Source organism: Arachis hypogaea, chromosome 5 (genome assembly GCF_003086295.3).
Source record: "Arachis hypogaea cultivar Tifrunner chromosome 5, arahy.Tifrunner.gnm2.J5K5, whole genome shotgun sequence".
NCBI lineage: Eukaryota > Viridiplantae > Streptophyta > Magnoliopsida > Fabales > Fabaceae > Arachis > Arachis hypogaea.
In genome coordinates, this window is record NC_092040.1 from 55,257,264 (window position 1) to 55,274,147 (window position 16,884).

At 37.5% G+C, this 16,884-nt stretch overlaps 1 protein-coding gene across 1 annotated transcript; it reads left to right on the top strand.

Annotated features, from left to right (window-relative positions):
* Positions 1–1,072: 1,072 nt before the first annotated feature.
* LOC112803553 (protein FAR1-RELATED SEQUENCE 6-like) lies at positions 1,073–5,152 on the top strand. The gene is made up of 5 exons (XM_025847039.1): positions 1,073–1,186; positions 1,522–1,581; positions 2,155–2,637; positions 4,461–4,750; positions 4,837–5,152. The coding sequence occupies exons 1-5, from the start codon at positions 1,073–1,075 to the stop codon at positions 5,150–5,152; spliced, it is 1,263 nt and encodes a 420-aa protein (XP_025702824.1).
* Positions 5,153–16,884: the final 11,732 nt, after the last annotated feature.

Sequence of the window (16,884 nt, forward strand, 5' to 3'; positions counted from 1 at the left end):
GAATACGATAATACCAAAGCAGGATCCGTGTCTATTCCTACCAACAAGAAGTTGGTGTTCTCAGGAGATCTTTGAAGGTGAAGTTTCGTGAAATTTGGACAATGTATTATGGATTTTCAGGACCGGCAAACACACTTGAATCGCAACAGAGATTTCACAGAAAGTCGTAATAGGATGTCTAAGATTATTTCCTGGGAGAGAGAGTAACATCTGAATACATAAACAATGAGGTAAGAAAAATCAAATTGGAATGAACAAATTCTATTTAGGATAAAGTACTAAAATGTTATTGTGAGAGTTTATGGATAAGTATTAACCTAGGATTATATCATATTATTTTTTTCCAATTATTGTTTCCTAAATTAATGGTGCGAGACAGTAAAAATAGTGAAATAATTAAATAGATTAATTATTATCAAGGATATTTTTGTACCTCATATTTTAATTTTATAACTCGAGCAATGTTATATGACCAACAAATATTATTTTTGGCCAGCACCTAATCGGTAATAATTTACACTCATATTTACAGATTTTTTACACACAAAAAATATATAATTTACACTCATATTTACGGCCACTTTTATTAATTAATGATGTTGATAACATTAAATTATTAATGTAGAAGAAGATTATTAACCATTGTTAACAAAACTATTAGTCTTAATATCTTGATGAAATCAAATAATCAAAGGATAATGGAAAAGTATGTGGAACCAAAAGGGGATAAGCCAAAAAATAAACAAAACCACATTTTGCTTAATTAATTTAATTTTATTTAATTTTCAATTTTTGTTATTAATTGCCGTATTCAACCAAATCACTCCTTGACTTTCAAAAAACCATAAACCTATCCTAGGATCACGGAACACCTAATCAAAGCTGTTTCAAAATTCAGCTTCATTTGGTCAAAATCGAATCATCTTTCTTTTTCATTTGGTGGCGCCATTCATCGTTAGTCACTGACGGCGCCGATCAGAACTTCCCATCGCGGCGGCTACGGTGCCAACCTCATCAAGTCAAACCATCAAAGAAAAGGCTACGAGATCATTACCGGAACAGAGCATCTTCCATGGCCTTTTCACCCACTGAAGAAGGATCAATTACTACATTCACCAATCCAACACTAGGCGATGAACAATTTAATGTGGATGAATTAGACATTCAAGAACAAGTAGGGTACAATGTATGTTTCATAAGCTTCTCATTGTTTGTTTTAAATTTTGTAACAACGTGGTATTTGAAGCACCCTTATTCATGCTAATTTGAATTTTTTTTTACTTCAAAAACTATATCGGTTTGGAGAATTCTGGCACATGTATATATTGAGCTGAGCAAAAAATAATTCCTAAACACTTACCCATCATGTGTGAATCATTAGAATTACCATCATTAAAGTATGCTTGACTCCCATATTTTGTGATGCAATTTTCTTTCATGCTTTTTATACGACTCAGTACATATATAGTAAGGAATGTTCTTAACTTGACAAATGCCTTTTTCTGGTTTCTTTAATTGTAGTTCGACGAAATTACCGATGTCGTTGTGACTAGAAAGGATGAGCTGGACGATGGAGGCCAGGTTTCAATGTGCTACGTAGATGTTTCTAGTTCATGCTAATAAGATGTTTCTTAATCGATATTGGACTTTTCACTTTGTTAATTTTGTATTATTGATTAAGAACAGATCATGCCCTCTTTCTTAATTCTAAACACTTGGCAAGGTTTATATGAGATGAGAATATTCATTGATTTCACACTTCACTTACTTCGTAAGGGTAGGATACACCAACTCAGCACATGCCTTCAATTATAGTATAACTCTATTAGTTAGTGCTTTATGATTCCTCAAATATTATTAGACCATATAATGACATAGGATGAAAAAAGTAGATTAATGATTGTACACTTCCATAATGTATAAGATATTACTTCTAGATTTATTATGATAGTATGTTACTGAAATTATTCCCATGTTATTATATAAAGGTGTTTTGTGATTTGTAAACCTATCAACTCTTTTTTGTTTTTGTTTTTTAATTCAAAAAGCTCATTTATTTGAGATATTATTATAGTATCCTAAGAATTTCTATTAAACACTTACTGTGTTAGGGCTAGCTTAATTCATATCTAATTTTGTGTATTGACGTTACAGTTGCCGGATCATAGTGGCGTAGGTGAAGAGGAAATTCCAGTCGTAGGTATGAGTTTTGGTTCGTTGCCTCTCGCACAGAAATTTTATGCAAACTATACAAAGAAAGTTGGGTTCGTTACTAAAATCAGGAACACGAATTTTGACAAGACGCGGAAGGAATCAAAGGTACCGGTTAATCAATCTATTTACTGCACGCGTGAAGGTTATCGAGAGTCTAGGGTGAACGCAGCAACTCGAGCAAATAGAATTACAGCCACGAGATGCAAAGCAACGAATCCAAGGATGTATGTCGTGCTGGACAATGAGAATGAATGTTGGGTTGTGTCTAGATTAGAACTGAGGCATTCTCACCCTTGTTCGGCTGAGAAAGCTGTCCATTATCATGAGTACCGGGAGCTGACCATGCATGCTAAGTGCGTCATTACGGATAACGACGAGGCTGGAATAAGACCCAACAAGATGTATCTAGCCCTAGCAAACGAGGTTGGTGGGTCCGTGATGAGCGGATAATTTATACGCTTTTTGGCATTGTTTTTATATAGTTTTTAGTAAGTTTAAGCTACTTTTAGGGATGTTTTCACTAGTTTTTATGATAAATTCACATTTCTGGACTTTACTATGAGTTTGTGTGTTTTTCTGGGATTTCAGGTAAATTCTGACTGAAATTGAGGGATTTGAGCAAAACTCTGAAGAAGGCTGACAAAAGGACTGCTGATGCTGTTGGAATCTGACCTCCCTGCACTCGAAATGGATTTTCTGGAGCTACAGAACTCCAATTGGCGCGCTCTCAATGGCGTTGGAAAGTAGACATCCAGAGCTTTCCAGCAATATATAATAGTCCATACTTTATTCGAAGAATGATGACGTAACTTGGCGTTGAACGCCAAGTACACGCTGCTGTCTGGAGTTAAACGCCAGAAAAACGTCATTATCCGGAGTTGAACGCCCAAAACACGTCATAACTCAGAGTTCAACTCCAAGAGATGCCTCAGCTCGTGGATTAATCAAGCTCAGCCCAAGCATACACCAAGTGGGCCCCGGAAGTAAATTTATGCATCAATTACTTACTCATGTAAACCCTAGTAGCTAGTCTAGTATATATAGGACATTTATCTATTGTATTAGACGTCTTTTGACCACGTTTCATCTTTGGTCTCAGTTTTGTTTTATTCTTCATCCTAGGAGATCATTGATCACGTTAGGGAGGATGGCCATTCGGCCATGTCTGAACCTCTTTTACTTATGTATTTTCAACGGTGGAGTTTCTGCACACCATAGATTAAGGGTGTGGAGCTCTGCTGTACCTCAAGTATTAATGCAATTCTATCATCTTTTATTCAAATCTCTCTTATTCTTATTCCAAGATATTCATTCGTACCCAAGAACATGATGAATGTTATGAGTCAAATTACCCTCATTATCATTCTCACTTATGAACGTACGTGATTGACAACCACTTCCGTTCTACATGCAACAGAGCTTGAATGCGTATCTCTTAGATTCCCCAACAGAATCTTCGTGGTATAAGTTAGATAGATGGCAGCATTTATGAGGATCCGAAAAGTCTCACCTTGTCTGTGGTATTCCGAGTAGGATCCTGGGAATCCGGAAAGTCTAACCTTGTTTGTGGTATTCCGAGTAGGATTCCGATAATGAATGACTGTGACGTGCTTCAAACTTGCAACCTGCTGGGCGTTAGTGACAGACGCAAAAGAATCAAGGGATTCTATTCCAGTAGGAGCGGGAACCAACCGGTGATTAGCCGTACTGTGACAGAGTGCGTGAGCATTAGTTTTCACTGCGAGGATGGGATGTAGCCATCAGCCATGGGTGATGCCTCCAGACGATTAGCCGTGCGACTGACAACCGCATAGGATCATTTTCCCGAGAGGATGAAAGTAGCCACAGTTGATGGTGAACCCCTATACAAAGCTTGCCATGGAAAGGAGTAAGAAGGATTGAGTAGAAGCAGTAGGAGAGCAGGCGTCCTTGGGCTCTACAGCATCTCCATCCGCTTATCTGAAATTCCCACCAATGAATCTGCATAAGTATTCTATCCCTTTTATTATTCCTTTTTATTTATTATTTAGTCCAATAATCACAATTACCCTTTAATCTGCCTGACTGAGATTTACAAGGTGACCATAGCTTGCTTCATACCAACAATCTCTGTGGGATCGACCCTTACTCACATAAGGTTTATTACTTGGACGACCCAGTACACTTGCTGGTTAGTTGAACGGAGTTGTGTCCACTCGTGCCAAAAATCCTAAGTTCCACAATTCTACATTAAATGCAAATCAAAGAACAGTGATCACAATTTCGTCAACCAGTCCGCAAACCTGGGTTTTTCAGAAAAGGATGTCAGAAATTACATCACACGCAATCTCCGATGTTCCGATGACAACGAGGACTTCCAGGGGATGATGAATTATTTTGTTCGAATGAAGGAGATCAATCCCAACTTCTTCTATGCAATAGATGTTGACGATGCTAATAAGTTTAGGAGCGCACTTTGGGTAGATGCAAGGTGCAGGGCTTCGTATGAATATTACGGAGATGTGGTGTCGTTTGACACCACATACAGAAGAAACAGGTCTGTATATGTATTTGTAAATAGCAAGAGCAGTTATTTCTGGATTTTCTAGTGTTGCCTCACAGTTGTCGTTTCTCTTTTCCCAGGCATGGTCTGCCGTTTGCATCCTTTGTAGGTGTAAACCACCATGAGAAGTCTACTCTTCTTGGCTGTGCTTTACTTGGGAGCGAGGAGATCCCTAATTTTGAGTGGGTTTTCACGCAGTGGGTGAGATGCGTCGGATCTGCACCAAGGGATATTATCACTGACCAGTGCAAGGCGATGACTGGGGCTATTAGGAATGTCCTACCCGACACTGTCCACCGATGGTGCATCTGGCACATAATGAAAAAATCACAATTCAAGCTTGGTGGATACGCTAGGTACGGAGAACTGCATGCAGTGATGAATCACATTGTGTGAAATTCTCCTTCGATTGAATCATTCGAGTCTGATTGGGCTGGTTTCATTAAACAATTCAAGTTAGGCCAAAACAGATGGTTAGCAGGTAGGTGATTTGTGATTTCTAGTTGGTTGAAATAGATTGTTAAAATAATTCCATTCTGTTGGTTTCTAGTTATCTATTTATACACATCATGTGATTTGTGCCATCTAGATTCCGTTCATATTATTTTTATAAGAAATGTAGCTGATTTTTCTATCGATGGCGACAGTGGATGTTCCTTTCAGTATATAAAGAGATGTTTTTTCTATCAGTGTGTCTGGATGTTCCTAACCATTTGTTTCTTTTGGGCAGACCTTTACGCGAATCGACGGAAGTGGGTTCCAATATTTTTCAAGAGTGAATTTTGGGCAGGCATGAGGAGTACACAGCGTAGTGAAAGTATGCACGCGTTTTATGGTGGATATCTGCATTGCAAGAGTGGGTTAGTTCAGTTCGTCCATGAATACGACAATGTCCTCGGAACCAAGGAGCGAAAGGAGCTGGAAGATGATGCTGCAGACTCGAAAGGTTTTATCCCATGTATAGGAAGCACGGGCATTGAGAGACAGTTTCAGCAGGAATACACCAGCAGTATGTTCAGGATTCTTCAACTGGAGGTAAGAAAAAAAACCGATTGCGTGGTTCGGTCAATTGAAAAAAAAAGGAGATACAATTTCTATTACGGTGGATGAGCAGAAGTTTTTCTGGGGGAAGCCAGTCTACCATAGTTTTAGGGTCGACTATGACCCTTTGAGTCAAAAGGGTCAGTGCGAGTGCAACAAGTTTGAATCCGCTGGTATATTGTGTTGCCACACCCTTGCGGTCTGGTCATACTACAGAGTTGACATAGTACCGAGCTGCTACGTTCTTCCTCGATGGAGTAAGAATGTCATCCGCAAGCACACTTATGTCAAGAGTAGCCATGACGTGGCTCGGAGTGATGAAAGCAACAACTTGTTCAGGCATCTGTGTTCAGAGTTCTATAACGTTGCACAGAAGTTTGTTGCTTGTGATGAGGAAGCAGCCATCTTGCGAGCTGCCCTTTCGGATGCAAAGTCCAAGCTGATTGATTACCGTGCCAGCATGCGTTCCACTACTGCTGCTACGTCTCAGAATACCGTGCCCACACAGAGCACAAGCGGTGCGATTGTACATGACATTCAGGGACCCTCAAGAGTCAAAACCAAAGGACGACCTAAGGGTAAGAGACTTGGAGCAGAGTTGGACAAGTCAATTAAGAAATCAATGCAAAAATGGAATAGGAAATCTCACCTGGTATGTGTTAGAAGTTTCTTATATTTTAAATTTTTATTACGCAATGGTGTTCTTCATTAATGTATGTTGTCATGTTTGTGTTGTGCATCTTCTAGGATGAGGTTGACCTCCCGTCAGATAATGATCGTTATGGGTATCTTAGTAAAAGATTTGAGGATTCTACTATGTGGAACTCAACGGAAGGTGGCGGATTCATGCACCTGTTGAACTCTTTTAGGCATATATAGATAGGTTTATTGGTGCTAGTTAGGTGTCATTCTACATATACAACTTAATAAACTATGCCCTTTTCTATTTTGTCACTAACGGTTATCATATTTTATTGTAATCTTTTCAATGTTACAAAATAGAAGACAATAAAAATCACGATCGATAAATGGTGTAAATCTACCGTTACAATGTACCAAGGGAATTTTAAACAATAAAAAAAGGCACTGAACGCATTGATATCTCAATGCAGTGCAAGCCGTCGCTAATGCGTAACACACGTAACAAAGAAATCATATACAAAACCATCCAATTTAGTTAACAGAAGAAACATCCGAGTGCCTACCAAAGACACCATCCACCTCAAATCCATGCAATGCGTTAATTACCAGCAACTTCACAATAGCCATCACCAAAAGAGTTATATAGACCGATCAGAGTTCACTCAATATTAAAAATGTGAAATGACTTGCTTAATGATCTAGTGACATCACTAACTTGGAAGAATATTGCTTGAGAATCCTGAAATAACTGATAAATGATACCTGCTGACGAATATCTAACAAAACATGAGCCACTCACCCAGCAACGAAATAATAACAAGTTCAAATGCTTTAAACCTGAAAAAACATAAAACGAATCCAGAACCATCCAATATACAATGAGAAGAAACATCCGAGTCCCTACCAAAGACACCATCCACCTAAGATCGCATCTACTGTGGTCTGATCACGACCGAAGGCCGTGCAATGTGTTAATTTTCAGCAACATCAAAAGTCAAGCAGTACAAGAAAAATGATAAAGAAATAAAGAACACCATGAGGGTCAATGGACAACATTGCCATTTAAGCATAGACATGACCAAAAGAGTTATATACACCGGACAGAGTTCACTCAATATCATCAGTATGTAATGAATTGCCTAGTGAACTAGTGACATCACTAACTTGAAAAAACATTGCACGTGAATCCTGAAATAACTAATATATGAAACTTGATGTGATGTTTCTAACTAAACATGAACAACTCACTCATCAACGAAGTACTAACAATTTCAAATGCTTTAAACAATACAAAACATAAAACAATTCCAGAACCATCCAATATATAAAATAAAAGAAACATCCTAATTCCTAACTCAAGCACCATCCACCCAGAGGTTTACGATTCATTGTCACCATCAACTTGAGAGAATCACCAACATGAAATGATAAACCTGCGGCGAAACAGGAATCATCAGGCTCACATGAAACTAGCAAAACATAGATGTAGTAACAGATGTGTCTATAGTGAAGCTTTCCTACATAGTAAAAATTTCTACTTCTGTTGTCTTCCCCCTTTCTCGGCTTTCTTGTGGGTAACCCCGCACGCTGCAGCATGCTCCTCGTGCTCGGTGCTGTGAAAGGCGATTTCACAGCCTTAGACTTTTTCCTAGGCTGGTTTCGGCGCACATAATTGCTTTCCAATGCCTGCAGCGCCTTGCCAATTTCTAAATTATGAGGACCCATCACTATGTCTAGAATTATCTCCTTCCTAAACTCCTGTACAATGTCCTGCATGACAATTATGTGTTGGAGGATAATTTTAAAGACGAGAAAGAAATTGACCACAAATGGTTTGAACCTAATTTTGATGAAAAATTCACCTGGTCCCAATGCTGTAATGGTTTATCCAAACCCCAAAACTGCATGAATTTGATTACGAATACACCACAATCACAGCTACATGTACAAACACAGAATATTACTTCTAACCATGATATCAATATCTAGTGAAGTGCTATTAAGAATATTGTTATGTGTATATTTAACTGACCCGTTATCTTGTTGTGGGACGCTAGCATAGAAACGAGGTAGGCCGTTCTTCGTGTGCTCATATGCGGGCATGGAGACTTTCGCCATGTCTTCAATGAGTCTCGCCTAGAGATCAGCAACACGTTAGAAATCATTCAGTTTCAATTACCAAGTCTAATGTCGAACTAATTTGTTGTTGTATACATACCGCATAAGCATGTAATTTTACTCTTTCATTGTTAGGCACTCCGGTATTCATACTATCCAGCACCCACAGCCGTTTCTGAGCAATCTCAAAGGCATACAGCCACCAATGACGATCGATACAGACTGGGGCAAACCACTATGATGGAAATAGAAATATATATTTTCATGATCAAGTTAGTAACCAAATAGATATATATGTAAAATTTCTAGAATATTTAACGTGTTGCAATAAATCTATTGAAATGAAAGCCAACGACACATCAATTAAGCACACTCAAATTCAAGTGACTGAGACACGAAAAACAAAAACCATATTCAGAACCATCTATTTGTCAATTAAGGGGAACATCCCATTGCATATCACAAGGAACATCCAACTAATAAACTCCAGGTTGTAAGTACTTAAACAAAAGCATCAACATTCAAGCGTTAAATAGTATAAGAAGTATACAGGTTTGTTCATGTAGCGAATTAACTTACCCATTTTCGCATGGAAGCTGCTATCTTGTCAAAAAAAATCGAATCATCACCAAAGTTAGGACCCAGCCCCACATAACTAACGGTGGGATCCTCCCTGAAGGAAGCCAAGTTCCTCTTCTGCAACACTGTTTCCTGTTAAAAAATGACTATTTAGCTCCAGATCTCAATTCATTATCGATTAGAATACGTAAATTCGTGCATACCAAAATTCCGGGTGGTATACAGTAAAAGTCATCCTTAAACCGCAGTGATTCAGAATCATTGAATGTTGAACACATCCACTGAACAATCTGCATAAACAAAAGTCTAAATTGCATTAGCGTCATATGTTTTATCCAATATATATATTAAGAAACATATTCATTATGTCAAAGAGTTAGTATATTATACTTACGTTGCTCGTGACCCAGTGCCGGGGCAGCAGTGAGCAAATGTCGTCTCGGAGCAAAGATAGATGCTGCCTCCCTTCATAGGACGCCAAAACCTCGCTTTGCTCCAATGATCTATTGGCCGCCCATCGTCGGACTCGCTCCTCATCATCCTCGTCGATCTTTCGCCCTTTTAGAAGTGGATGTACCTTTACAGGAGTACATTGGGTATAATGCTGTTCCGTCCCAGCATCGCCCAGTGAGATTTGCTTTCCTGGTGGGCTAGGAGTCATGCAAGATGGATTGGCTGGCATCACGGCCTGTAGTGGACTCGTATTCTGCAGTTGCTCAAAGTATTGCCATATTCATTCACTCTCGGGGTCTCGGTTCGACAAGAAATTGGGATTACTGCAAGCGAGTCAGCCGATGTTAGAGAAATGGCAGTTGTATACGGATACAATCCTTAACTCACTAACAAGTAAAATAGACCAGAAAATGAGTTAGTTTTGGTTAGGATACTTGCCCGTCGAACTCCCATTCTTCATGTTTCACTAGCGCAACGGAGAGTGTTACTGCATCGGGAAGGACAGAGACTGGTGTTTCATGGGTTCCATTGTCCTGATTGACGTTTCCTTCTGTTGGTTCGTCAGTTGTTTTTTTTTGTCATCTCCCTTATTATAGAGTCGGCACATCCGCTTGGCAAGAGGCTCATTCTCCTCATCATCATCAGTGCCACTTGGGAGATCCTTTTTCTCATATTTTTTGCGGGACAGCTGCGTGGTCGGTCCTTTTCAGCCTCCCCCCTATTTTTCGCAGCTCCCCTGTTAGGCTGTTTTACGTACAACAAATAAGTTGGGTAAAGAAACATCCAAGTACATTTAAATGACAACAGTAAACGTAAACAAAGCTAATCAATGAATTAAGCAGTAGATAATGGTAATCGCATACTCACCCCCTTGCTTGTTTCTGATCGTTTGGCGCGCCGTGAACTTCTCGCTGTTGGAGGTGGAGATGATGTACGTCCCCTTGGTTGTCTTTCATTTGAAACCTGCTTACTCTTTTCACTGACTGACCTCTACTGTTATATGCAAGAGCATGAACCAATTTAACAACGGCGAACTAAGCTAGTTAACATGCTCAATCAGTAAAACGTGCTCACCTTTGGCAGCACCGATTGCTTTTATACCGACGCTTCTGTGGTTCCTTTTTCCCCGGTTTCTTCCTGCCAGCTTGTGGTGACCGGCCCTTTATGTCGTCACCTACCCCATGTCTAGTTAATAGGCGCCCCTGAATTAAGCAACGAAGATAATCAATGATTTTTGAGAAACCCCCAAATCCCCATGTATATCTAATAAAAACTAATGATTTATTTGTGAAATTCAAAAATGGAATTCATTGATGTTTGTCTATTGAGCTCCGACTTCATAACGTCATAAATTAACCGATGATGAGATAGAAACGTGTACCTCGGATATAATATAATGCGCTTTCTTTTCAAGACTCTCCGAGGTCCACGCTTCGAGCCATGGCTCATGCTCAAGACAATTATCAAGCACACCATATTGCAGACGCTGAAAGTAGAGTATCTACACAGAGGATGGGCCAATTTTAAGTTATCCATGAAACACTCAGATGAAATCAAACACGGAACCATCTAAAATTAGTGAACAAAGATTCAAGTAATTCAACAATATATCAGTATTTCACAGACAAATAACAGTACAAGAGCCTGAGCTCTCCAAGCTAATATATAGGAAACTTATTTTGTACAATTTATGATATACATGAAAAGAAATGCAAACAGAATTTATTAATGATCATTGTGTCCTACCAGCACAACAAACATGCAGCCTTCACACGTTTTGTTTCCTTTCAGCTTATACTTTTCGACTGCCTTGTCAAACCAATTCAGAATCTCCAATGGCCAATTGAATCTCCGTGGATCAGAAACATCTAACACGGGGTAGATGTGCCACGGAGAAAGTACCTGTTGAGTGGTGGGGCACAGGAACATCTTCATCACCACCAGTATGAAATATCTCCTAAACTCCATCCTCTCTGACTCAGTTGTCATTGGACAACTGTAGACTAAATTCCGGAGCTCGGTTGTGCTGCGTCTATGAAACTTATTCTTGATGGCGACGTGGGACGGATTAGTCTCATCCAGTGCTGGAAAAGGATCCCCTGTGACATGTTCATGTGTGTTATTCCATAATAATATGTATGAATAAATATACATGTTTACAGCAGCACGCCTACAAAGGACTAGGTAAACAAGAAAGCATAAGGTACCTCGCGAGGGAATACCGAAAACCTTCCCGATTAACTCGGCATTCAGGCGGATGTTGCCAATGTCGAGTATGAAAGTTCTCGGCTTAACTTGGTATGACTCAGCTAGGTGAACCATGATAGCTTGTTTTACCGACCAATTTGGTACAAGCCTCAGGAATCCAAAACCAATAAGATCAATCTCTGCAAGCTTTTCAACGGAATTGTTTTTTGAGAGCGTGCTCATCATGTCATGTATATAGCTAGGCGAGCAACGAGACTCTAACAATTTCTGCTAATTATTACACTAGATGTTAGTCAAAGAAAAGATAATGCCCGAATGGTAAAGATTGAATGATAGAAATCATTTTACCTTTTTTCCCATCTCTCTTGGATTTCACTCTAAATTAATCTTGTTGAGGTACACAAGAAACAGCCCCTAGAAACTGCATATATGAATACAACAACAATTTCATCAGCCAATTCACAGTCATTTCATATAGTAAATAATTTTCATTAACATACGTAGATGGTGATAAAGAAACTATTTTTCCATCCCCTTTATAACTGCAAACATGATATAACAGAACACAGGCATCTTATAACTAATCAGAAGAATACATGATAAAAAAAATCATATCATGAAAAAACACCCTATTCATAGCAAAAACATACAACAATCATTTAAATAAGATTGTGAAAGATCTGAGAAATCTGAAAAATCATTTATCAAGCACTTGTGACAAATATGAAACCTAGAAAAAACACTCTATTTTTACTAAAATTGATCTCATTTCAATAATTACCTTTAATGTAAAATCACAATTAAGTTCATTTTTTTCTGCTGCAACAGCCAACCCCACATTTAATTTCAAACTAAATTTATCCCCATAAATTATTTACCTTGACTTTCATTAATCTGGACAAGTGTAATTATGGAGGCATGTATTAAGAGGAACAACAAATGCAAACATCAAATATAAGCTTGAGTTATCCTGGGTCTCCTTTAGGACACGTTCCCTAATATGTTCTTTCTAGACACGTAAGATATCAATCAAAGTAGTTGACAAAATTAAAACCATTCATTAATAGAAAGATCTGGGGTACATAATAATCTAACAAGTTGAGAACATAAAACTCCTAAAACTATTATAACCCAGAATTAAAGAACAAAAAGGATTCCATAATTTTTTTCATCATACTCGCTTCGATGTAACCATTAACCAATGAATGCACCATAACTAAATGCTCTGAAATACCTGACAAAGTCCAACCATGTTTCCTCACATCTGCCCCAAATGTTAAACGTACTACAATTTAAAAAAAAAACAACAGAAGTAAACAACAACACCATTCAACTTAGAGACTAACAATGCCGCCCCTCACACCTTCCAGACCAAAATCAAAATGATATCCAGCCTGTTCTTTCAGTAATTTTCTCCTCACAATAGATAGCTCAACCCCCAAAAATTAAGTTCATTCAGCCTTCGGGATGCAAAAATGTTCTTTTCAGAAAAAAAAGGTAGGGAAGTTTCTAATAGAACAAGAACCGCACCTGAGAGCCGTTGCACTTGTTAGTACCTTCAGCTTTCAATTTTTTTACAGAAACGTCCAATAAGTTATGCAATTTCAAATAACATCTCATATGAAAATCATCCTTAGTTACTAAACCAAATAACAGAACAGAAACATCTAGCGTCTAATAACTACGATTACAACATCCATCACAGCTAAAATCATCATACAAACTCTACCAATAAGCAACATCCGAGCAGAACATCAACAACATCACATATCTAATTAGAATTTATCCAAATTCAATTAGCAATCAATACCCACACTTACTTGTTTATTGATTTTGCAACAATCCAAAAACATGCAACACATGCACCTGTAATTTTTTGCCCGGGACCAGTGATGCCCCAAAATCTTGTTAACTGATCTGTTCAAAGATTGAAAAGAACATCCATCGATTAAGACCTCATAGAGACTACTACAACAAAACAATCTAATTCCCTTTTCAAGACATGTTCATGAAGTAAGAGGCAACATCTACCATACTTACCAATCAGTGACCCGAAACGAGGAATTTCAGGCTGGAGAAGTCGATGATAACAACAACAGACGACACAGGTGCACCAGCAAGTTTAGGCGGCGCTAGAAAAACCCACATGCAACGGCATGTGAGGCGTCGCTCTTCTTGCTATAATGGAGGCGCGATCGTCGGAGAGGCTCGTCACGGCGTCAGAGCGGCTGATGAAGTGAGGGGAGAAGGTTGGGCATAGTTAGCTTCGATTGAATCTCGACGGGAACAGCCACTGTGTTCGGCGTCACGGTGTCCGGATAAGAGATGGAGGGGGTCGCGCGAGAGTTTCGGTATCGTGGCGGGGTTATGGAAGCTTTTTGAATTCTCTTTGGTAAAACGGTGAAAAGGAGGTAGGGTTTTTACTTAGGGTGAATATGGTTTACCCTCACATTTTTTGGATGTTGCTGGATGTGGGTTGGGCTTCTGTGACCCAGCCCATACACTTTTGGCTGGTTTTTGGCTGGTGTGGTTTTGGTTCCCTAGCTAAACTCAGGGATAATACATAGTACACCGTACATAGAAACAACAATGAAATAAAGAAAATGCTCTTATCCATCCAAATACTTCTCCTAGTGCCCATATTTTCATTTTAAGGTAGAACGTAAACATAGTAATTAGAGGGAGTTTCTTCTTGAAAATATTTTCAAAATTTAGCAACACAAGTAGTATTTGTCTAGAAAGTGCTTTACTAATTACAAAGGTAGAAAAATTATTTTTCTAGCTCCTTTATATATTACATTGTCAAATAGGGTAGTCATATAGAACAACTTTAAATGGAAGCAAACTACACATATAAAGATGCATTATCTCGTCCATTTAATCAAGTCTTAATCACCAAGGAAGAAAGAAGAGTCCAATCAAAATTTCTACCTAACTTACCAAATTTCCACTTTAACAATTGACGATCAAATTGGGACACACAGGAATAATTAATTTCATGAAACATGGTCATTTCAAAATAACATATAGCACTTATTACTGCATTAATCAATACAATTTATACACATATTTTTTTAGAATTTATATACATAAATTAATAAAAAGATAATTTAATATTTATGCTAACCAAATGATAGTTAAAAATATTAAAAATTATTGGTTTTCAAAAATTTTTAATATTAAAAAAATTCTTGAGTGCCAGACATTTTTAGTATTTTTAACCCTTATTTAAGCAGCACAAATACTAAATTATTTTTAACAAATAAATTTAACTAATTTGCGTATATAAATTTTGAAAAAATATTAGAGTATTAATTTATATATGCAAATTTTGATAAATATAAGTACAAACTATATATTTGTTGTGTGCAAAATTTTTATAAATATGGATATAAATTATTAGCTAAAAATAATAATAATTTATAATTTTATAACATTGTCCTTACATATTTATTTTTTTTATTATTTTACGTGAGTTATTATAATTTATACACATTAACACTTGTAGTCACAAAAAAAAAATACATTAACACTTGTAACAATTTAATGAAAAACTCTTAGAACAAAAATACACATAAATCAAACACAAATAACTCATAACACTTGGAATATGATTAATAATACCTTGGATTATACTGAGACATGTTCTGTCGTCTAGGAGGAGTGCAGAGAGCTCCAAAATTTGACTATTAAGATAAAAATAAATAAATAAATATATAAATAAAAAACAACAAATCAAACTCCAGTGCACAAGAACAGAAACTTTATTTAGTGCAGAGAAGCTCGTGACAAGTATTAAAAACCATCAAAAGCCTCGTTAGTAATGCTTGCTAAGATTGTGAGTACTGGTAGTATGTAAAGTACGACGCTTAATTTGAGTACTTTAAGTTCTTATTTTCTTCCTTTATTTTTTCTAATTATAATTTGTTTTATTTTTCGTATGTTAGTTTATATATATATATATTAAATGAGTTATGCTCTAGGACTTTGATAAACCACTATTTTATGGTTTATCTTGTGCTCAATTGAGTGGTTTTTATCAAGCCTTTGCACATTTATTCATACTATTTGCATGGTTTTACAATTCCTTCCTTATGATATGATATATGTGAAAACATGTTTTCTATGCTTTAGAAATATTTAATTTAATTATCCTTTATTACCATTCGATGCCTTAATATGTGTGTTAAGTGATTTCAGGGATTATAGGCAGGAATGACTTAGAGGATGGAAAGGAAGCATGCAAAAGTGGAAGGAATACAAGAAGTTGAAGAAACTGCTAAGCTGTCAGCCTGACCTCTTTGCACTCAAACGGACATAACTTGAGCTACAGAGGTCCAAATGATGCGGTTCTAGTTGCATTGGAAAGCTAACGTCCGGGGCTGTGATTTGATATATAATTTTCCATAGTGGTCATACAGATAGGCGACGCGAACGCGCGCTTCACGCGGACGCATCGCATCTACAAATCTCATTCCGCGCGGACGCGTGGATGACGCCTCCGCGTCACTTTGCCGCGACCTGTACGGACCAGATTTCACAATCAGCGATTCTGGGCTGTTTCTGACCCAGTTTTCGGCCCGGAGAACACAGATTAGAGGCTATAAAGTGGGGGAATGCATCCATTCATAATGATGCTTTCATAATTCATAATTTTTAGTTTTAGATGTAGTTTTTAAAGAGAGAGGCTCTCTCCTCTCTCTTAGGATTAGGATTAGGATTAGAATTTGTTTTAGGATTAGGATTTCTTTTCACTTCAGGATTATTTCATCTTCATATCAGGTTCAATGTTCCTTTTATTTATTTCCTCAATTTAGTTTTATGGATTCCTATGTTAAACTCAACTTCTTTATTTGGCTACAACTGCCCATGTTACTTTTGATACTTTTATTAATTCAATTTGAAGTATTTCAGATCTAAGATTCTTATTTAGCTTTTTATATTATTGGCTTTAATTGATTAACTGGAAGCTCTTGAGTTCTCAACTATTCATGATTGATTGTTATGTCGGCTAATTAATTGGAATTCCACTAACTCTAGTCTTTCCTTAGGATTTGGCTAGGACTTGGGGAATCTAACCAATTGGT